The sequence below is a fragment of the Elephas maximus genome, chromosome 17 (assembly GCF_024166365.1).
Source record: "Elephas maximus indicus isolate mEleMax1 chromosome 17, mEleMax1 primary haplotype, whole genome shotgun sequence".
NCBI classification, from domain to species: Eukaryota; Metazoa; Chordata; class Mammalia; order Proboscidea; family Elephantidae; genus Elephas; species Elephas maximus.
In genome coordinates this window covers 86,707,513-86,732,027 of record NC_064835.1, presented here as the reverse complement: position 1 = coordinate 86,732,027, position 24,515 = coordinate 86,707,513, and the positions used below count along the sequence as shown (strand labels likewise).

Below are 24,515 nucleotides of genomic sequence, written 5' to 3'. Positions count from 1 at the left end.
AGTCTTAGCCAGGGCAATTAGGCTAAACAAAGAAATAAAAGGTATCCGGATTGGCAAGGAAGAAGTAAAGTTATCACTATTTGCAGATGACATGATTATATACACAGAAAACCCTAAGGAATCCTCCAGAAAACTACTGAAACTAATAGAAGAGTTTGGCAGAGTCTCAGGTTATAAAATAAACATACAAAAATCACTTGGATTCCTCTACATCAACAAAAAGAACACCGAAGAGGAAATAACCAAATCAATACCATTCACAGTAGCCCCCAAGAAGATAAGATACTTAGGAATAAATCTTACCAAAGATGTAAAAGACCTATACAAAGAAAACTACAAAGCTCTACTACAAGAAATTCAAAAGGACATACTTAAGTGGAAAAACATACCTTGCTCATGGATAGGAAGACTTAACATAGTAAAAATGTCTATTCTACCAAAAGCCATCTATACATTTAATGCACTTCCGATCCAAATTCCAATGTCATATTTTAAGGGGATAGAGAAACAAATCACCAATTTCATATGGAAGGGAAAGAAGCCTCGGATAAGCAAAGCACTACTGAAAAAGAAGAAGAAAGTGGGAGGCCTCACCTTACCTGACTTCAGAACCTATTATACAGCCACAGTAGTCAAAACAGCCTGGTACTGGTACAACAACAGACACATAGACCAATGGAACAGAATTGAGAACCCAGACATAGATCCATCCACGTATGAGCAGCTGATATTTGACAAAGGACCAGTGTCAATTAACTGGGGAAAAGATAGCCTTTTTAACAAATGGTGCTGGCATAACTGGATATCCATTTGCAAAAAAATGAAACAGGACCCATACCTCACACCATGCACAAAAACTAACTCCAAGTGGATCAAAGACCTAAACATAAAGACTAAAACGATAAAGATCATGGAAGAAAAAATTGGGACAACCCTAGGAGCCCTAATACAAGGTATAAACAGAATACAAAACATTACCAAAAATGATGAAGAGAAACCCGATAACTGGGAGCTCCTAAAAATCAAACACCTATGCTCATCTAAAGACTTCACCAAAAGAGTAAAAAGACCACCTACAGATTGGGAAAGAATTTTCAGCTATGACATCTCCGACCAGCACCTGATCTCTAAAATCTACATGATTCTGTCAAAACTCAACCACAAAAAGACAAACAACCCAATCAAGAAGTGGGCAAAGGATATGAACACACATTTTACTAAAGAAGATATTCAGGCAGCCAACAGACACATGAGAAAATGCTCTCGATCATTAGCCATTAGAGAAATGCAAATTAAAACTACGATGAGATTCCATCTCACACCAGCAAGGCTGGCATTAATCCAAAAAACACAAAATAATAAATGTTGGAGAGGCTGCGGAGAGATTGGAACTCTCATACACTGCTGGTGGGAATGTAAAATGGTACAACCACTTTGGAAATCTATCTGGCGTTATCTTAAACAGTTAGAAATAGAACTACCATACAACCCAGAAATCCCACTCCTTGGAATATACCCTAGAGATACAAGAGCCTTCATACAAACAGATATATGCACACCCATGTTTATTGCAGCTCTGTTTACAATAGCAAAAAGTTGGAAGCAACCAAGGTGTCCATCAACGGATGAATGGGTAAATAAATTGTGGTATATTCACACAATGGAATACTACGCATCGGTAAAGAACAGTGACGAATCTGTGAAACATTTCATAACATGGAGGAACCTGGAAGGCATTATGCTGAGCGAAATTAGTCAGAGGTAAAAGGACAAATATTGTATAAGACCACTATTATAAGATCTTGAGAAATAGTAAACCTGAGAAGAACACATACTTTTGTGGTTACGAGGTGGGGAGGGAGGGAGGGTGGGAGAGGGTTTTTTATTGATTAATCAGTAGATAAGAACTGCTTTAGGTGAAGGGAAAGACAACACTCAATACATGGAAGGTCAGCTCAATTGGACTGGACCAAAAGCAAAGAAGTTTCCGGGATAAAATGAATGCTTCAAAGCTCAGCGGAGCAAGCGCGGGGGTCTGGGGAACATGGTTTGCGGGGACTTCTAAGTCAATTGGAAAAATAATTCTATTATGAAATCATTCTGCATCCCACTTTGAAATGTGGCGTCTGGGGTCTTAAATGCTAACAAGCGGCCATCTAAGATGCAGCAATTGGTCTCAACCCACCTGGAGCAAAGGAAAATGAAGAACACCAAGGCCACACAACAACTAAGAGCCCAAGAGACAGAAAGGGCCATATGAACCAGAGACCTACATCATTCTGAGACCAGAAGAACTAGTTGGTGCCCGGCCACAATTGATGACTGCCCTGACAGGGAGCACAGCAGAGGACCCCTGAGGGAGCAGGAGATCAGTGGGATGCAGACCCCAAATTCTCATAAAAAGACCAAACTTAATGGTCTGACTGAGACTGGAGGAATCCCGGCGGCCATGCTCCCCAGACCTTCTGTTGACACAGGACAGGAACCATCCCCGAAGACAACTCATCAGAAATGAAAGGGACTGGTCAGCGGGTGGGAGAGAGAAGCTGATGAAGAGTGAGCTAATTATATCAGGTGGACACTTGAGATTGTGTTGGCAACTCTTGTCTGGAGGGGGGATGGGAGGACAGAGAGAGAGGGAAGCTGGCAAAATGGTCACGAAAGGAGAGACTGAAAGGGCTGACTCAAGAGGGGGAGAGTAAGTGGGAGTAGGGAGTGAGATGTATGTAAACTTATATGTGACAGACTGATTGGATTTGTAAACGTTCACTTGAAGTTTAATAAAAGTTATAAAAAAAAAAAAAAAAACCTCACCACCCCCTCTGGCTGAGCAGTACCCCACTGCATGTATGCACCATACCCTGGCAATCCATTCATCTGTCAGTGGGCATCCAGGTCGCCTCACCTCTTGGCCACTGTGAACAGTGCTGCAGTGAACACTGGCACCCAAGTCTCTCCCTGAGTCGCCGCTCCCAAATCCCCCAGGCATATACCCAGGAGTGGAACCGCTAGGTCCTCCACAATGGCTGTACCACCCCGCATCACCACCAACAATGTCCTTCTTTTTTAATATAGATATTTACAGTTACTAGTTTCCCTCTAAATATTGCCTTAGTTGAACTGTATAAGTTTTGGCACATTGTGTTTTCACCTTCATTAATTTCAAAGTATTTTCTTTTTCCCTTTGTGATGTATTCTTTGACTCACTGGTGGGTGCTGTTTAATTTCTATATATTTGCAAATTTCCCAAATTACTTTCTTTTATTGATTTCTAATCTAATTCTTGGGAGAAAGACCTGGTAATCTGCTCTTGTAAAGATTACAGGCTAGGAAACCCTGTGGGGCAGTTCTACTCTGTCACATGGGGTTGCTATAAGTTGGAATCAACTTGACAGCACACAACAACAACAAATATAATCCTATTGTGGTGGGAGAACATACTTTGTATGATTTCAATCTTTTTAAGCCTATTGAGGCTTGTTTTATGGCCTAGCATATGGTCTATCCTAGAGAAGCTTTCTTGCATAATTGAGAAGACTGTATTCTGCTGTTGTTTGGTAAAGTCTTAATAGATTTCTGTTAGGTTTAATTTGTTTACAGCATTGTTCAAGTCTTTGATTTTCTTGTTGATGTTCTTCCTAGTTGCTCTATGCATTAATAAAAGTAGGATATTGAAGTCTCCAACTATTATTGTTGAATTGTTTAGCTCCAGTGAAATATAGAAATGTTATACCTACTTAGCTCTATTCTCCCTCTTATTTTTAGTGCTATTAATGTTTTATATGTTACATCCATATATGTCACAAACCCAAAAATACATTGTTATAAAAATACTTTAAAATTTTACATAGTTGAAAGGAGTTAATAGAAGAAAAGAGAGCAAGTATATATTTATAGAGTTTGTTGTATTAATCTTCTTATGAACTATTTCTGGCTCCCTTATATTTCTTCCTGTGGATTCATGCTATCATCTGTTATGGACTGAACTGTTGTTGTTAGGTGCTGTCAGATCAGTTCCAACTTATAGCAACCCTATGTATAACAGAATGAAACAATGCCCAGTCCTGCACCATCCTCACAATCGCTGTTATGCTTGAGCCCATTGTTGGCAGCCACTGTGTCAATTCATCTCACTGAGGGTGTTCCTCTTTTTCACTGACCCTCTACTCTACCAAGCATTAGGTCCTTCTCCAGGGATTGGTCCTTTCTGATCATATGTCCAAAGTATGTGAGACGAAGTCTGGCCATCCTCGCTTCTAATGAGCATTCTGCCTTGAGTGGTGTTCCTCGCTGGAATAAATTACGTTCCCCAAAAATGTGTGTTGAAATCCTAACCCCTGTAATTGTAAATATGACCCTGTTTGGAAATAGAGGTTTTTGTTACGCTAATGAAGTTATACCAGAGTAGGGTAGGTCCTAAACCTAATTACTTCTGAGTTATAAAGAGAGCAGAATAGACTCAGAAACATACACTGAGGAGGAGACACATACCAGGGAACGCCAAGGAACTCCCAAGGCTACCAACAAGGAAGAATCCTCCCTTACAGCTGATGCCCTGATTTGGACTTCTAGCCTCCAGAACTGCGAGGAAATAATTTCTGTCTTTAAAGCCACCCACTTGTGGTATTTCTGTTATGGCTGCACTAGTAACTAAGACACCGACATCATTTCCTTACTGTCATATGCTTTGCTCTCACCTGCCTCCTTTGTGCTGTTATATTCACATATGTTACATTTCTACATGTTAAGGCCCAACAATGCAAGTACATGCATATCATATTATGCAACTGATTTTTAAATCAGTTAAAAGAAGAAAGGGGTAGAAATATGTAATTATATTGTCTTTTATAATTTCCTACTAATTACCCTTACTGGTGCACTTTGTGTGTTGTGTGTGTGTCATTTACCTTCAGCTTGAAGAACTTTTAATATTTTGTGTAAAGAATGTGTGATGGCAATGAATTCTCTCCATTTTTATTTATCTGAAAATGCTCAATATAAAATTCTTGTTTGACAGAGTTTTTCTTTCCAGAATTTTGAATAGGTCAACCCACTGCTTTTGGCATCCATTCTTTCTGATGAGAAGTCAGTTATTAATTTTACTGAGGTTATCTTTTAATCTTACCAAGGTTATATTTCACATGACAAGTCATTTTTTTATTGCTGTTTTCATGATTTTCTTTTTGTCTTTGACTTTCAACATTTTGTCTATGATATGTCTGGGTTTGGATCTTTTTACATTGATCATACTTGGAATTCATTACACATCTTGGATGTGCACCAAATTCAGGATATTTTCTGCCATTATTTCCTTGAATATTTTTGTACTCCTTGATCTCTCTCCTGTCCTTCTGGTACTCCCATAAGGTATATATTGGTGTGCTTAGCGGTGTGCCACATTTCTCCGACATTTTAAATATAAATTAGTGAAGACAGTACAATTGCTTATTTCTTCTCCTTTCTTTTCGTAATGAATTTTAAAAGCCATTGCATAAAACAATACATATATATAATTGTATTGTATTGTTGAGACTATAACATATAAAAAAATAAAAATAACATATAGAAACGTAATATATTTCACATTAATAGCACCAAGAAGGCAGATGGGGGTAAAGTGCATCAGAGTAATTATTCTTCATTCTTTTTTCTTTCTGTTCTTCAGGTTGTGTAATCTCTACCACCCTGTCTTCATGTTTGTTGATTTTGTCTTACACCAGCTCAACTCTAATGTTGGGATCCTCTAATGAATTTTTCATTTCAGTTATATTACCTTTCAACTCCACAATTTCTACTTGGCTCTTTTTTATAATTTCTATATTTTTACTACTATTCTCTATTTCATGAGACATTCTCATCATACCTTCCTTTACCTCTTTAAATGTGGTTTCCTTTAGTTCTTTTAACATTTTAAAATAGCTGCTTTGATGTCTTTGTCTGCTAAGCCCAACATCTCTGGACCTTCTCAAAGGCAATTTATTTTGCTTGCTTTATTTTCCTGTGGACAGCTCACACTTCCCTGTTCCTCTGCACGTCAAATATTTTTTCTTGAAAACTGGACATTTTGCATAATACACTGTTGTTCTTAGGTGCCGTTGAGTTGGTCCTGACTCATAAAGACCCTATGCACAAAAGAACGAAACACTGCCCAGTCCTGTGCCATCCTTACAATCAATGTTATGCTTGAGCCCATTGTTGCAGCCACTGTGTCAATCCATCTTGTTGAGGGTCTTCCTCTTTTCTGCTGACCCTGTACTCTGCCAAGCATGATGTCATTCTCCAGGGACTCATCCCTCCTCACAAAATGTCCAAACTATGTAAGACGCAGTCTCGCCATCCTTGCTTCTAAGGAGCATTCTGGCTGTACTTCTAAGACAGATTTGTTCATTCTTTTGGCAGTCCACGGTATGTTCAATATTCTTCGCCAACACCACAATTTAAAAGCATCAACTCTTCTTCGGTCTTCCTTATTCATTGTCCAGCTTTCACATGCATATGATGCGATTGAAAATACCATGGCTTGGGCCAGGTGCACCTTAGTCTTCAAGGTGACATCTTTGCTCTTCAACACTTTAAAGAGGTCCTTTGCAGCAGATTTACCCAACGCAATGCGTCTTTTAATTTCTTGACTGCTGCTACCATGGCTGTTGATTGTGGGTCCAAGTAAAATGAAATCCTTGACAACTTCAATCTTTTCTCTGTTTATCATGATGTCGCCCACTGGTCCAGTTGCGAGGATTTTTGTTTTCTTTATGTTGAGGTATAATCCATACTGAAGGCTGTGGTCTTTGATCTTCACTAGTAAGTGCTTCAAGTCCTTTTCACTTTCAGTGAGCAAGGTTGTGTCACCTGCATAACGCAGGTTGTTAATGAGTCTTCCTCCAATCCTGATGCCCCGTCTTCTTCATATAGTCCAGCTTCTCGGATTACTTGCTCAGCGTACAGATGGAGTAAGTACAGTGAAAGAATATAACCCTAATGCACACCTTTCCTGACTTTAAACCAATCAGTATCCCCTTGTTCTGTCCAAACAACTGCCTCTTGATCTATGGAAAGGTTCCTCGTGAGCACAATTAAGTGTTCCGGAACTTCCATTCTTCGCAATGTTATCCATAATTTGTTACGATCCACACTGTCGAATGCCTTTGCATAGTCAATAAAACACAGGTAAACATCCTTCTGGTATTCTCTGCTTTCAGCCACGATCCATCTGACATCAGCAATAATATTCCTGTTTTCACATCCTCTTCTGAATTTCTGGCAGTTCCCTGTCAATATACTGCTACAGCTGTTTTTGAATGATCTTCAGCAAAATTTTGCCTGTGTGTGATATTAATGGAAACCCTGGTGGCGCAGTGGTTAATTGCTATGGCTGCTAACCAAAGGGTCGGCAGTTCAAATCCGCCAGGCGCTCCTTAGGGCAGTTCTACTCTGTCCTATAGGGTCGCTATGAGTCAGAACTGACGGCAGTGGATTTGTTTTTTTTGGGTTTGGTAATATTAATGATATTCTTCTATAATTTCCACATTCGGTTGGATCACCTTTCTTGGGAATAGGCATAAATATGGATCTCTTCCACTCAGCTGGCCAGGAAGCTGTCTTTCATATTTCTTGGCATAGATGAGTGAGCACCTCCAGTGCTGCATCTGTTTGTTGAAACATCTCAATTGATATTCCATCAATTCCTGGAGTCTTGTTTTTCGCCAATGCCTTCAAAGCAACTTGGACTTCTTCCTTCAGTACCATCGGTTCCTGATCATATGCTACCTCTTGAAATGGGTAAACATCGACTAACTCTATTTGTATAATGACTCCGTGTATTCCTTCCATCTTCTTCTGATGCTTCCTGCATCATTTAATATTTTCCCCATAGAATCCTCCACTATTTCAACTCCAGGCTTGAATTTTTTCTTCAGTTCTTTCAGCTTGAGAAACACCGAGCGTGTTCTTCCCTTTTGGTTTTCCATTTTCAGCTCTTTGCACGTGTCATTATGATACTTTGTCTTCTCGAGCTGCCCTTCGAAAGCTTTGGCTGCTCGACGTTCGAGAGCAAGTTTCAGAGTCTCCTCTGACATCCATCTTGGTCTTTTCCTTCTTTCCTGTCTTTTCAATGACCTCTTGCTTTCTTCATGTGTGATGTCCTTGATGTCATTCCACAACTCGTCTGGTCTTCGGTCACCAGTGTTCAATGCATCAAATCTATTCTTCAGATGGTCTCTAAATTCAGGTGGGATATATAATATACTGTAGCAACTCTGAATATTGATTCCCCTACCCTGGTGCTTATTGTGGTTATTGCTCATTTGTTTCCTTTTTTATTAGTTTAGTGACTTGGCTGGACTATTTCCACTCAGTTTATTACCTTGAAGTATATTGTCTCTGATGCTGCTCCGCAGGGCATATGCACAGTATGCCTGTACTGTGCCCCTTCCCAGGGACATATGTGTGGTCACCCTAACCCTTATCCCCAGAATTACAATTTAGCCACGCTTTCTTTAACTATCTCTATCCATGACCTCCCTGTTAAGTTTCTAGCTGTTCTGCCTCTATTGGTATCATACGCGGCTGTCAGTCTTCACTAATTGAATTGCTAGCTGATCTATTGTTTTTAACAATGCCCCGGTGATATAAATTGCTTCACAGTTTGATCCAATTAAATTCAGGCCCTTTGTGGCGGTAGTTTTCAGGCATATCTTTGAGGCTTGCTCTGATCCCAGAAAGGTTCTTCCTAGCTGTGCTTTCTGAGGTTCTCTTTAAAATTCTAAATGGTCAGTTGTCTTGGGTTTTTTTGTTTATTATCGTAGAGCTACTGTTGTTGTTGTTGTTGTTAGGTGCCGTCAAGTTGGTTCCAGCTCATAGCGACCCTATGCACAACAGAACGAAACACTGCCCTGTCCTGAGCCATCCTTACAATTGTTGTTATGCTTGAGGTCATTGTTGCTGCCACTGTGTCAATCCACCTCGTTGAGGGTCTTCCTTTTTTCCACTGACCCTGTACTTTGCCAAGCATGATATCCTTCTCCAGAGACTGATCCCTCCTGACAACATGTCCAAAGTATGTAAGACGCAGTCTCGCCATCCTTGCTTCTAAGGAGGATTCTGGTTGTACTTCTTCGAAGACAGATTTGTTCGTTCTTTTGGCAGTCATTCTTCGCCAACACCACAATTCAAAGGCATCAACTCTTCTTTGGTCTTCCTTATTCATTGTCCAGCTTTCACATGCATATGATGTGAATGAAAATACCATGGCTTGGGCCAGGTGCACCTTAGTCTTCAAGGTGACATCTTTGCTCTTCAACACTTTAAAGAGGTCCTTTGCAGCAGATTTACCCAATGCAATGCATCTTTTGATTTCTTGACTGTTGCTACCATGGCTGTTGATTGTGGATCCAAGTAAAATGAAATCCTTGACAACTTCAATCTTTTCTCTGTTTATCATGATGTTGCTCATTGGTCCAGTTATGAGGATTTTTGTTTTCTTTATGTTGAGGTGCAATCCATACTGAAGGCTGTGGTCTTTGATCTTCACTGTAAGTGCTTCAAGTCCTCTTGACTTTCAGCAAGCAGGTTGTGTCACCTGCATAACGCAGGTTGTTAATGAGTCTTCCTCCAATCCTGATGCCCTGTTCTTCTTCATATAATCCGAGAAGCTGAGCTATATGAAGATAGAGCTACTAGCTTCCTCTTAATTGTGCAGCATGGTTTTTTGAAAGCTCTTTGGATGTATGTGTCAAAAATTCCACTTCTTGGAATCCATCTGAAGGATATAAGGCAAATGTGATAAAGGTTTTTATGTGACAAACTATTTACCATGTTGTTTTATACACAAATATTTGAAAAATGTTATTGTCCAGCAATAGGGAAACAGTGAAAAATAAAATTTAAGTGTAAGATACCATTATCACAACCATGCAAAAAGGACACAAAAATCTGACTAGGGAAAGAACTAGAAGGAACTGTAACAAAATGTCAATAGTAGAAGAAACTCCCATGTTCCAGTTCTAAGTTCTAAAATTGTAGCCTAAAATTTTAACTACATTTAAAAAAAAATTCTGCTTCTATTCAAAAATTATATGAGAATCTCCAAAGCACTTTTAATATTCCTAAGAAAATAATCCATAAATATTACTTAAAGAATGTTAAAGAAGGAGAATTACAATTCATGCTCTCAGTATTTCTCTTGAGAAGAGTTAGATAACACACAGATACACTACATTCATTCTGAAGACAGAAAACTAAGATCTGGGTGAGTTGTATGGTGTGTGAACTATAACTCAATAAGCTTTTTTTAAAAGAAAAGACAACTAAGACCCAAAAAGGTCCTATAATTCCTTATTCTAGTGCTTTAGATCATTTTTATAGGAAAATAAGGAGATATAATCTTTTGCCCTTACCCTCTCCTCTCTCATGTAAAATTACTTGAGTGATTCCAGAGATTAAAGGCTATTCAATATTAGAAAAAAATCAATCAATATAATCCATCACATCAACAGGCTAAAGAAAAAAAAAATCACGATTATGTTAATTGATGTAGAAAAAAGATCATTTGACAAAATTCAAAACTCATTCATATTAAAAACTCCCTAGAATACAGGAACAGATCATAACTTCTTCAACTTGATAAACAGCATCTACAAAAAACATACAGATAACATTATACTTAACGGGGAAAGACTGAATGATGTTCTCCTAAGGCAGAGACAAGGCAAGATGTCCTCTCTCACCACCCTTATTCACTGTAGTGCTAGTTCTAGCCAGTGCAATAAAGAAAGAAAAAGCACACAGATCAGAAATAAAACTGTCCATATTTGAAGATAACATGATTGTCTATGTAGAAAATATGGAACAATCTATAGAAAAACTTCTAGAACTAATTGAGTTCTGTAGGGTCACAAAATACAAGATAAACATACAAAAATCCATTCTATTTCAATATACTGGCAATGAAAATGTGGATGCCAAATTTAAAAAATAGGATATCATTTACAAGAGCTAAAAAAAGAAGTATTTACACGTAAATCAAACAAAACATATACAGAATTTGCATGCTGAGAACTACATTATGCTAATGAGAGAAATCAATGAAAATCTAAATTAATGGAGAGACATACCATGTTCATGAATTAGAAAGCTCAATACAGTAAAGATATTAATTCTCCCCAAATTTATATACAGGTTTATCACAATTCCTACAAAAATCACAACAATATTTTTCATAGATATAGACAAGAGTACTCTACAATTTATATGAATACTCAGATTAGCTAAAAAAAGTCTTGAAAAAGAAGAATAAAGTAGCATAAATCAGTCTACCTGATTTGAAGACTTACTGCAAACTACAGTAATCAAGACTATGTGGTAATGGCAGAGAAACAGTCCCACAAATGAATGTAAAAGAACAGAGAACCCAGAAATAGACTCATTCAAATATAGCCAACTGATTGACAAAAGTACAAAAGCCAATTCAATGGAAGAAAGATAGACTTTTTAATGAATAGTACTAGAGCAATTATGTACCCAAAGGGTGGGGGGGGGGACGAACTTTGATATAAATCTCACACTTTATACAAAAATTAAGTCAAAATGGATCATGGAATTAAATGTGAAACATAAAACCATAAAAATTTTAGGAAAAAAATTAGAAAAATCAGTGGGATATAGAGCTACGCAAAAAAATCTTAGACTTAACACTAAGAATCAACTCGACAGCACTGGGTTGGTTTTGGGTTAACACCAAAAGGGTAATCCATAAAAGGAAACTTTATAAGGTGAACTTCATCAAAATATAAAAGTCTGCTCTGTGAAAGACTCTGTTAAGAAGATGAAAAGACAAGCTACATAGTGAGAGAAAACATTTGCAGACCACATATCTGATAAAGTACGAGTTATGCAGAATAAGCAAAGAACTCTCAAAACTCATTAAAAAAAGCAAACAATCTAATTGAAACATGCACAAATGATATGAACAGACATTTCACTAAAGAAGACATACACCTGGCAAATAAGCAGATGAAAAGATACTCAACTTCATTAGTCATTAGGAAATGCAAATTAAACCACAAAAATATGGCACTACACATACATGTTGTTGTTGTTAGGTGCTGTCGAGTCAGTTCTGACTCATAGTGACCCTATGCACAACAGAACGACACACTGCCCTGTCCTGCACCATCCTCAAAATTGGTGCTATGATTGAGCCCATTGTTGCAGCTCTCTTTCAGAGTCTTCCCCTTTTTCGCTGATCCTCTACTTTACCAAGCATGATGTCACTCTCCAGGGACTGATCCCTCCTAATAACACGTTCAAAGTATGTGAAACATAGTCTCACCATCCTTGCTTCGAAGGAGCATTCTGGTTGTACTTCTTCTAAGACAGATTTGTTCATCCCTTTGGCAGTCCATGGTATATTCAATATTCTTTGCCAACACCACAATTCAAAGGCATCAATTCTTCTTCAGTCTTCCTTATTCATTGTCCAGCTTTCAAAGCTTATGAGGTGACTGAAAACAACATGGCTTGGGGCAAGCGCAGATTAGTCCTCAAGGTGACATCTTTGCTTTTCAACACCTTAAAGAGGTCTTTTGCAGCAGATTTGTCCAATGCAATGCATCTTTTGATTTCTTGACTGCTGCTTCCATGGGTGTTGATTGTGGATCCAATTAAAACGAAATCCTTGACAACCTGAATGTTTTCTCTGTTTATCATGATGTGGCTTATTGGTCCAGCTGTGAGGATTTTTGTTTTCTTTCTGTCGAGGTGTAATCTATACTGAAGGCTGTGGTTTCTGATTTTCATTAGTAAGTGCTGCCAGTCCTCTTCACTTTCAGCAAGCAGGTTGTGTCACCTGCATAATGCAGGTTGTTAATAAGTCTTCCTCCAATCCTGATGCCCTTTCTTCTTCATACAGTCCAGGTCCGGCTTCTCAGATCATTTGCTGGGCATACAGATTGAATAGGTATGGTGAAAGAATACAACTCTGGTGCATACCTTTCCTGACTTTAAACCATGCAGTATCCCCTTGTTCTGTTCGAACAACTGCCTTTTGATCCATGTACAGATTCCTCATGAATGCAATTAAGTGTTCCAGAATTTCCGTTCTCTGCAATGTCATCCATAATTTGTTACGATCCACATAGTCAAATGCCTTAGCATAGTCAATAAAACACAAGTAAAGATCTTTCTGGTATCCTCTGCTTTCAGCCAGAATCCATCCAACATCAGCAACGATATCCCTGGTTCCAAGTCCTCTTCTAAATTCGGCTTAAATTCTGGCAGTTCCCTGTCAATATACTGCTGCAGCCACTTTTGAATGATCTTGCTTGCATGTGACATTAATGATATTGCTCGATAATTTCCGCTTTCGGCTGGATTACCTTTCTTGGGAATAGGCATAAATACAGATCTCTTTTTTTTTTTTTTTCCAGTCGGCTGGCCAGGTAGCTGTCTTCCAAATTTCTTGGCATAAACAAGTGAGAACTTGCAGCACTGCATTCATTTGTTCAAACATCTCAGTTGGTATTCTGTCAATTCCTGGAGCCTTGATTTTCGCCAATGCCTTCAGCGCAGCTTGGACTTCTTCCTTCAGTATCATTGGTTCCTGATCATATGTTACCTCCTGAAATGGCTAAATGTCGACCAATTCTTTCTGGTACAGTGACTGTGTGTATTCCTTCCATTTCCTTTTGATGCTTCCTACATTGTTTAATATTTTCCTCGTAGAATCCTTCAGTATTGCAACTCAAGGCTTGAATTTTTTCTGCAGTTCTTTCAGCTTGAGAGATGCTGACCGTGTTCTTCCCTTCTGGTTTTTTACCTCCAGGTCTTTGCACATGTCATCATAATACTTTGCCTTTTCAAGCTGCCCTCTGAAATCTGTTCAGCTCTTTTACTTCATTATTTTTTCCGTTTGCTTTAGCTACTCGATGTTCAAGAGCAAGTTTCAGAGTCTCTTCTGACATCCATTTAGGTCTTTTCTTTCTCTCCTGTCTTTTTAATGACCACTTGCTTTCTTCACATATGATGTTATTGATGTCATTCCACAACTCATCTGGTCTTTAGTCATTAGTGCTCAACAAGTCAAATCTATTCTGTGGAGATGGTCTCTAAATTCAGGTGGGATATACTCAAGGTCATACTTTGGCTCCTGCAGGCTTGTTTTAATTTTCTTCAGTTTTACCTTCAACTTGCATATGAGTAACTGATGGTCTGATCCGCAGTCAGCCCCTGGCCTTGTTCTGACTGATGATACTGAGCTCTTCCATCGTCTCTTTTCACAGACGCAGTCAGTTTGATTCCTATGTATTCCATCTGGGGAGGTCCACCTGTATAGTTGCTGTTTATGTTGGCGAAAAAAAGGTATTTGCAATGAAGAAGTCATTGGTCTTGCAAAACTCAATCATATGATCTGCAACATCATTTATATCACCAAGGCCTTACTTTCCAACTACGGATCCTTCGTCTTTGTTTCCAACTTTCACATCCCAATCACCAATAATTATGAGTGCATCCTGATTGCACTTTTGATCAATTTCAGACTGCAGAAGTTGGTAAAAATCTTCAATTTCTTCATCTTTGGCCTTAGTGGTTGGTGTGTAAATTTGAGTAATAGTCATCTTAACTGGTCTTCCTTGTACGTGTATGGATATCATCCTAACACTGACAGCGTTGTACTTCAGGATAGATCTTGAAATGTCCTTTTTGATGATGAATGGAACACTATTCCTCTTCAAGCTGCCATTCCCCACATAGGAGACCATATGATTGCCTGATTCAAACTAACCAATACCAGTTCATTTCAGTTCACTAATGGCTAGGATATCAATCTTGATGTGTTTCATTTCATCTTTGACGATTTCCTATTTTCCTAGATTCATACGTCATATGTCCCAGGTTCCAATTATTAATGGGTGTTTGCAGCTGTTTCTTCTCATTTTGAGTCATGCCACATCAACAATTGAAGTTCCCGAAAGCTTGACATCATCCACGTTATTAAAGTTGGCTCTACTTTGAGGTGGCAGCTCTTCCCCAGTCTTCTAACCTGAGGGGCTCATCTTCCGGCACTATATCAGACAATGTTCTGCTGCTGTTCATAAGGTTTTTACTGGTTAATTCTTTTCGGAAGTAGACTGCTGAGTACTTCTTCCTAGTCTGTCTTAGTCTGGAAGCTCAGCTGAAATCTGTCTGCCATGGCTGGCCTTGCTGGTGTTTGAATACTGGTGGCATAGCTTGCAGCATCACAGCAACACACAAGCCCCCGCAGTACAACACGCTGACAGATGCGTGGGGACACAGACAGAATAGCTAAAACAAAAAACAGCAACAACAACAAAATGCTGGCCAGGATGCTGAGAAACTGCATCGCTCAAACGTTGCTGGTGGGAACACAAAATGGTGCAGATACTGGGAAAACACTTTGGCAGTTTAAAAAAAAAAATTAGCTGCACTCATGGGCATTTACAGAGAAATGAAAACCTATATTCACACACACACATATCAAAACTGTACATGAATATTTATAGTAGTTTTATTTGTAATATCCAAAAACTGAAACCAACCCAGGTATCTTCAACGGATGAATGATTAAACAAACTATGATATACCAATAGCATGGAATACTACTCAGCAATGAAAAGGAACCTGGATAAGTCTCCAGAGAATTACACTGAATGAAAAGGGCCAATCCCAAACATATTATATGATCTCATTCACATAACATTCTTGAGATGACAAAATTACAGAAATGGAGAGGAGATTAGTGTTTGCCTGGGATTAAGAAGGGGTTAGGGATAGAAGGAAAATGGACAGAGCTACAAAAAGCCAATTGAGGAATCTGCTTATGGAAATACTTTGTATTTTTCCTGTACCAATATTAAGAACCTGGTTGTGGTATTGTACTATAGCTCTGCAAAATGTTACCATTGGGGGAAAGCAGGGCAAGGATACATGAGGCTTCTCTGTATTATTTCTTGCAATTGCACGTGAATCTACAATTATCTCAAAATCAAAAGTTTAATTTAAAAGAAAAAAATATTTAAGTGTTCCCTACATGTGTAGCACAACTGAAGAAATACAAAGATAAATAAAATGATCTTTGCACTTGAGATTACAATTTACTGTGGGAAGAAAGATACACACATAAAGAACTAAATTACAAGACAAAAAATTAACATCGGCAGTAGTTTAAAGAACTAGGAGAACAGGAAGCAACTGATTACAATTAGAGCTACAAAACTTGGGGCTAATCATACTCAAAATATTTAAAAGGGTATAAATCATCATCAAGATTTATATAATACTCCTGCTGCTAAGGGTAATGATTTTAAAATTTAAGAAGGATTATTGGAATAGACTTGGTGATGGTATATTATTATTTTAATAAGTTCTGTGATGATATTTTCTGGTATTTCATCTTTGTATTACTTCAATTGTTTTAGCGGCATGCATTACTTTTCCAATCTGAAAACACGGAGTAAAGAATGTTTTTAAAGAAAAGAATTAAGAAATATTGTTTGAATTTTTATAGTTAGCATCTATTTATGAGTTACTTTCATCATTAAAAAGTTCTCGCCGAAATAAAGAAACACAGATTTAAGGAAAAGTCTGAGAACTATGGTATGGATTACTTCATCGAAATATTAACAGTGGGTTCTTACAAAAACTGACAAAACATGTGATTCTCTAGTACATCATGTTCTCCTAACAAAATAAGAAGCTCAAAAGGGCTGAGTAATGACAAACGTAAACACGCCCCAAATTTGCTGATACTTCAGTTACACTGTGCAACTTCCATACATACCCCCTTACGATCTGGGCTCCGTCTCTCCAGACTCATCTCCAGCCACTTTCTTCCATTCATGCTGCATTATCCATTGCGTTATTTACGATTTACTCAAGAATCCATCCTTTCTTATACCTCCCTACCACTGCCTATGCTGTTGCTACCTCTGAATGGAATTCATCTTCCCATCTGAGCTCAGTAGCACCTCCTTGTGAACTCTCCCCTGATACCTTTAGGCCAAACAGGAACTCCCTCTCCTAATACTACGCTTTCGTGTAACAGTCACCCAAAATTATTTCTATGTTGACACGGGGGGCCCTTGACAGGGTCTGTATCTTTTGAACATGGTATTTCCAGTGGCAAGCACAACGTCAGCCATGCAGTAGATACGATTAACTGAATTACAGTTTAAAATGACCCAGTCAGTTACTAAAAAACACAAATTTAGTTTAAAAGACTATCATTAAAGTTGTAATTTAGTTGCACAGACAAGCTCGTAGTTCTGTACTGAATGCTGTGTCAATGCGTTTTATAATTCTTCCGGCTAAAAGTAAATGCAAACGGCATATTAAAGGAAGAACTTCTGCTGTGTCTTGAATTGTTTGGAACACAGTTATCATAAATTACTGTTTGGGCTTTAAAAAATAAAATCAAAAGTTGGAAAACATGGTTTGATGTAATATTTTATAAAATTTTTGCTACTTTAAAATTGGAGTAATTTACAGCTTAATAAGCAATTTCAAAAGGACCCTTTAAAAATGTATTACATACCATTTCGATTTCTTGATCTTTAGCAACTAGCTGCCGATTAAGAAGTTCTTTGCTTGAGTCGAGTTTAATACAGAGTTCCCTCGTGGAAGACAAATCTGCAAGGGCAGACACTTTTTCAAACTGAACCTTCTGAAGTTCCTCTTCCATCTTCACAACAGACTTATGTAATGTAGAAATCTGTGACTTGTAAGACCTTTCCGCGTTTAAGTGCTGCAAAAGCAAGGTTATTATTTTATACATGTATGTAAACTTGAACAAAATTACAATATGAAAAACAAAGTAGGACAAATCTTTTAATGATAGTACACTCAGGCTATAAAGATTTGTAGATGACATAGGTGGTAACAGTGGGTACCAAAAACTCCAGGAAAGAGCAATTCAGTCCTCAAATTTCTATAAATTGGAGCAGGTGGTCAACTGGTTATTCTTTTTAATATACTTAGGAAAAAGCATTAACCCACTTAAAAGCCTCTACCCTCAAAACTAGTTGAGATATATACATTTGTTCTACAGTTCTGACCGTATCTGCCAGAATTTTAATTATTCCATAGTATAAACCTGTTGTTAAAGACAAAATGTTATCTCTTGTTTGACTCACAACACTTATTTTTTATTATCAATCTTACTACCATAAAATGGGGACTGATAACGCTCCAGCACCTACCAATTCCTCTAGGGGGAAAGGGCTATGGGTAAGCATAAATCAAGCATACACTGACACACATACACATACACACATAAACCACCACACATATACACCCAAAAAAACCAAACCCATTGCCATCAAGTCTATTCTAACTCATAGCAACCCGATAAGACAGAGTAGAACTGTCCAATTGGGTTTCCAAGGAGCGGCCTGAAGATTCAAGTTGCCGACCTTTTGGTTAGCAGCTGAGCAATTAAATACTGAGCCACCAGGGCTCTATATATACACACACACACACACACGCGCGCGCGCACACACACACACACTCACACAGGTTATTGTTAGGTGCCCTCTAGTTGGTTTGGACTCATAGTAACCTCACAATCATTGCTATGCTTGAGCCCACTGTTGTAGCCACTGTGTCAATCCATCTGGTTGAGGGTCTTTCTCTTTTTGGCTGACTCTCCACTTTGCCAAGCATGATGTCCTTCTCCAGGGACTGGTCCCTCCTGATAATATGTCTAAAGTATGTGAGGCCAAGTCTCACCATCCTCACTTCTAAGGAGGATTCTGGTTGTACTTCCGCCAAGACAGATCTGTTTGTTCTTCTGGCAGTCTATGGTATATTCAATATTCTTTGCCAACGTCATAGTTCAAATGCATCAATTCTTCTTCAGTCTTCCTCATTCACGGCTTGGGTCAGGTGCACCTTAGTCCTCAAGGTGACATCTTTGCTTTTTAACACTTTAAAGAGGTCTTTTGCAGCAGATTTACCCAATGCAATATATCATTTGATTTCTTGACTGCTGCTTCCATGGGCGTTGGTTGTGGATCCAAACAAAATGAAATCCTTGACAACTTCAAAATTTTCTCCGTTTATCATGATGTTGCTTATTGGTCCAGTTGTGAGGATTTTTGTTTTCTTTATGTTCAGGTGTAATTCATACTGAAGGCTGTACTCTTTGATTTTCATCAAGTGCTTCAAGTTTTTCTCGCTTTCAGCAAACAGATTGTCATGTGCCTATTACAGATTGTTAATGAGCCTTCTTCCAGTCCTGATGCCACATTCTTCATGTAGTCCAGCTTCTCAGATTATTTGCTCAGCATACAGATTGAATAAGTACGGTGAAAGGATACAACCCTGATGCACACCTTTCCTGATTTTAAACCACCCAGTATCCCCTCGTTCTGTTTGAACGACTGCCTCTTGGTCTATGTACAAGTTCTTCATGAGCACAATTTTTCTGGAATTCGCATTCTTCCCAATGTTATCTATAACTTGTTAGAATCCACACAGTGAAATGCCTTTGCATAGTCAATAAAACACAGGTAAACATCTTTCTGGTAGTCTGTGCTCTCAGCCAAGATCCACCAGATATCAGCAATGATATCCCTCATTCAGTGTCCTCTTCTGAATCCAGCTTGAATTTCTGGCAGTTTCCACTCAACATATTGCTGCAACCATTTCTGAATGATCTTCAGCAAAATTTTACTTGCATGTGATATTAACGATATTGTTCAATAATTTCCACATTCTGTTGGATCACTTTTATTTGGAATGGAAACAAATATGGATCTCTTCTAGTCAGTTAACCAGGCATCTGTCTTCCAAATTTATTGGCATGGACGAGTGAGCACCTCCAGCATTGTATCTGTTTGCTGAAACATCTCAATGTATATTTTGTTAATTCCTGAAGCCTTGTTTTTTGCCAATGCCTTCTGTGCAGCTTGAACTTCTTCCTTCAGTACCATCAGTTCTTGATCATATGCTACCTCCTGAAATGGTTGATCATCGGCCAATTCTTTTTGGTACAGTGACTCTGTGTATTCCTCCCATCTTCTTTTGATGTTTTCTGTGTCATTCAGTATCTCACCCGTAGAATCCTTCAATATTGCAACTCGAGACCTGAATTTTTTCTTTAGTTCTTTCAGCTTGAAAAATGCTGAGTGTGTTCTTCCCTTCTGCATTTCTAACTCCAGGTCTTTGCACATTCTAATACTTTACTTTGTCTTCTCAAGCTGCCCTTTGAAATATTCTGTTTGGGTCTTTTACTTCATAGTTTCTTCCATTCACTTTACCTACTCTAAATTCAAGACAAGCTTCAGAGTCTCTTACCGACATCCCTTTTGGTCTTTTCTTTCTTTCTTGTCTTTTAATGACCTTTTGCTTTCTTCATGTATAATGTCCTTGATGTCATTCCACAACTCATCTGGTCTTCAGTCATTAGTGTTCAATGCATGAATCTATTCTTGAGATGGTTTCTCAATTAAGATGGGATATACTCAAGCTGTACTTTGGTTCTTGTGGATTTGTTTTAATTTTCTTCAGCTTCAGCGTGAACTTCCTTATGAGCAATTGATGGTCTGTTCCACAGTCTGCCCCTGGCCTTGTTCTGACTGATGATATTGAGATTCCCCATTGTTTCTTTCCACAGATGTAGTCGATTTAATTTTCTGTGTATTCCATCTGGCGAGGTCCACATATACGCCACTTATGTTATTGAAGAAAGGTATTTGCAATGAATAAGCCATTAGTCTTACAAAATTCTGTCATGCGATCTCCAGCATTGTTTCTATCACCAAGGCAATACTTTCCAACTTCTTTGTTTCCAACTTTTGCATTCCAACCACCAATAATTATCAATGCATCTTGGCTGCGTGTTTGATGAATTTCAGACTGCAGAAGTTGGTAAAAATCTTCAATTTCTTTATCTTTGGCCTTAGTGGTTAGTGCATAAATTTCAATAATAGTCATATTCACTGGTCTTCCTTGTAGGCATATGGATATTATCCTATCACTGACAGTGTTGTATACTTCAGAATATATCTTTTCAACAATGAAAGTGAAGACATTCCTCTTCAATTTGTCATTCCCCGTAGACTGTATAACTGTCTGATTCAAAACAGTGAATACTAGTCCATTTCAGCTCACTAATGCCTACAATATCAATCCTTAAGCATTCCATTTCATTTTTGAGTGACTTCCAATTTTCTTAGATTCATACTTTGTATACTGCACGTTCTGATTATTAATGGATGTTTGCAGCTGCTTCTTCCCATTTTAAGTCATGCCACATCAGCAAATGAAGGCCTCAAAAGCTTTACTCCATCCACATCATTAAGGTCGACTCTGCTTTGAAGAGACAGCTCTTCCCCAGGCATATTGCCTTCCAACCTGAGGGGCTCATCTCGGCACTATATCAATGTTCCAAAGCTAGTCATAAGGTTTTCACTGGCCAATTTTTTTTAGAAGTATATTGCCAATACCTCTAGGGGTAGTTTGTCTTAGTCTGGAAGCTCCACTGAAAACTGTCCACCGTGGGTGACTCTGCTGGTATTTGACATACCAGTGGCATAGCCTCCAAAATCACAGCAACATGCAAGCCACCACAGTGTGACAAACTGACAGACGAGTAGTGGGTTAAAAAAAAAAACACAGAAGAATTACCTCAAACCCCCTACCCACTGGACTTTTTTAACAAATTTTAGGGATCAAAAAGAAATCACAATGTAATTGGATGATATTTAAAAGTGAATGGCAGTATGGAACAGAACTCAAATTCATATAAAAAGACCAGGCTTAATGGTCTGACTGAGGCTGGAGGAAGCCCCGAAGCCACGGTCCCCGGATGCTCTGTTAACCCAGAACTAAAAGCATTCCTGAAGCCCACTCTTCAGACCAAGAGTAGACTGGACTAGAAAACATGAAATAATACTCATGAAGAGTGTGCTTCTTAGTTCAAGCAGATACACGAGACCAAAAGGGCGGCTCCTGTCTGGAGGCAGGATAAAAAGGCAGGAAGGGAGAGGAACTGGTTGAATGGACACAGGAAACCTGGGGTAGGAAGGGGGAGTGTGCTGTCACATTACAGGGAGAGCAACTAGGGTCACATAACAATAAACCCAGTGAGTGTATAAATTTTTATATGAGAAATTAACGAGCTATAAACTTTCACCTAAAGCACAATTAAAAAAAAAAAAAAGCCAATGAAAGCATTACCTCAAAACTTGTGGGATGTTGCCAAATAAATAATCAGAAAAGAATTCGTAGTCTTAGATGAATATAAAATAAGAAGGATAAAAAGTCATGGACTGTGACAAGCTGATGCTAAAATTCATTTCAGAGAGTTTAATAAGGTCCAAGTATGCAAAATAAATTTGGAGAATGTTAACCTCTCAGGTATCAAGATTTAATGTAAAATTATAGTAGCTGAAAGAGAAAAATAGACCAATGGAGCAGAGTTTATGGAAGCTTTTTTTTGTACATAAAAATGTAGAATTAACTGAAGAAAGGATGATGACTATCCATACACAAAAATACAAAATTACACCCCTAACTCAAATTATATAAAAAATCAATCTCAGATTAAAGATGTAAATGCAAAGGGCAAAATTTCACATACTTTCAGACTTTAAGAAGAAAATATCTTTCAGACCTTGAGATAATGAAAGTTTCTTAAAGAACACCTGAAAGCATAAACCATACAAGCCAAATACAGGGAAAAGACAACTATAATATCTTTAAAAGGATCATTATCAAGAATATATACAGAATTCCAATAAATCAATAAGAAAAAGCAACCCAATAGAAAAATGGGCACAGTTTACAAAGACAAAATTCACAGAAGAGGAATTCCCAACAGCCAAGAAACAGGAAAAGACGCTCAACTTCACTAGTAACCATGGAAACAAATCAAGAAGTATGGAAAAAAATTAAGTCAGATAATACCAAGTATTGGTGAGTAACAGAGAAAATGATAATGCCACGATTTCTGGTGGAAGAGTAAATCAGTCCGACTACTTAGAAAGAGGCGAAGCCGTACATATCCAGGACCCAGCGTTCCACGTCCAGGCATACAGCTAGAAAACACACATACAACCACAGATGTCAAAGAATGTCTGTTGCAGCATTTTATTACAGAAAAGAGTGAAAACCATTTAAATTTCCTTTAACACGGTAATTATTAAAAAAGAAAATATTTATATGACTAATAAATGCAGCTGTTAAAATAGGTGAAGTAGTATTATATGCATTGATATAGATAAATCTCAAAATTATAATGTTTAGCCAAAAAGCCAAGTTGCAAATAGATATCTACAGCATGTTATCACTTAAATACAAACGTAAATCACACAAACAAAACTGTACATGATTTCTGGATGGCAAACCCAAAAAACCCATGGCCATCAAGTTGGATTCAAATTCATAGCAACCCTGTAGGACAGAGTAGAACTGCCCCCGTAGGGTTTCCAAGGAGCAGCTGGTGGATTCGAACTGCTGACCTTTTGATTAGCAGCTGAGCTCTTAACCACTGTGCCACCAGGGTTTCCTTATGAACAGTAGATATGCAGAAGCGTAAACATACGCAAAGGAGTTATACGCACCAACTATTGGGGGGAAAGAATAAAAAGGATGAGGAGCTGTACCTGTAAATGTTTTGTTCCCTTAAATAAAGAAATATTCGAAGCAAATACAGCAAACCGTTAGCCTCCTTAAATCTGGGAGGTGGGCACGGGTGTCTGCTTGTGTATGTGTTACCACTTTTTCTGTATGTTTGAAATAGTTCCTAATTTAAAAAAAAAAGCTGAAAATTATTCTGGTTGTAGGGTAGATAACAGATGAGAAGACAACCAGAGTGGAAATGCATGCTCGTTTATATATTTAGTTTATGGAAAAGCAAACAAAACTCTTTTAATGTGGTGCAGAATCTACTAGCAGCATTTCCTACCTCTGCCCAGACTTACTTGTTCGACCTCTCTGTTGAGGGAATCGACTTTTTCTTTCAGTCTGTTGCCCTCGGCCTCTGCAGTGATAAGCTCCAGTTTGAGGGTGTTGTTATCTGCCTCTGTCTGACGGGCCTTATTTTCCCAGGTTTCAGCATCTTCGTTGGCTTTTCGGAGCTGTTCCATCATTTGCCGGTTCTCAGATTCCTAAAAAGCAAATCTCAGGCATCACTTCAAATGTTTTTAAGTGTGCGACATGTGATACAAATTACACACTGGTTTCCAAGTCACTGGGATTTATTGCCATTAGGGATATTTGTAACACAGCCTCGAGGAGCCCTATCTGTAGTCCTAGGTTAGAAACCTGAGTGTCCAGTAACTAACAAAGGGGAGTGGGATCACGGGTCTGTCCTGGCTCACGTCACACTCACCCCTCAAGTAAAATTAATTATGCTTACCTTCAGGTCGTGGGTGAACACGTTCTTATGTTTGCTTTTGTCCAAACAGGAAGAAGTGGAAAGATCCCTCATTGCCTCCTTTCCCATGTCTGCTTACAGACTGCTAGTCCGGTCCCTGGCTTCTGGTGGCCTGGCCTTT

At 38.4% G+C, this 24,515-nt stretch overlaps 1 protein-coding gene across 4 annotated transcripts in view; it reads right to left on the bottom strand.

The window, feature by feature from the left end:
• The window catches only part of TSGA10 (testis specific 10), a 147,469-nt gene that overhangs the window by 44,834 nt on the left and 78,120 nt on the right, over nt 1-24,515 (bottom strand). For all 4 annotated transcript variants that reach the window (XM_049856556.1, XM_049856558.1, XM_049856557.1 and 1 more), the window contains exons 15-16: nt 23,940-24,125; nt 17,549-17,758 (exon numbers count right to left, since the gene is read on the bottom strand). In XM_049856556.1, the coding sequence (XP_049712513.1) occupies nt 17,549-17,758; nt 23,940-24,125 (396 nt within the window). The remainder of the gene's footprint in view (nt 1-17,548; nt 17,759-23,939; nt 24,126-24,515) is intronic.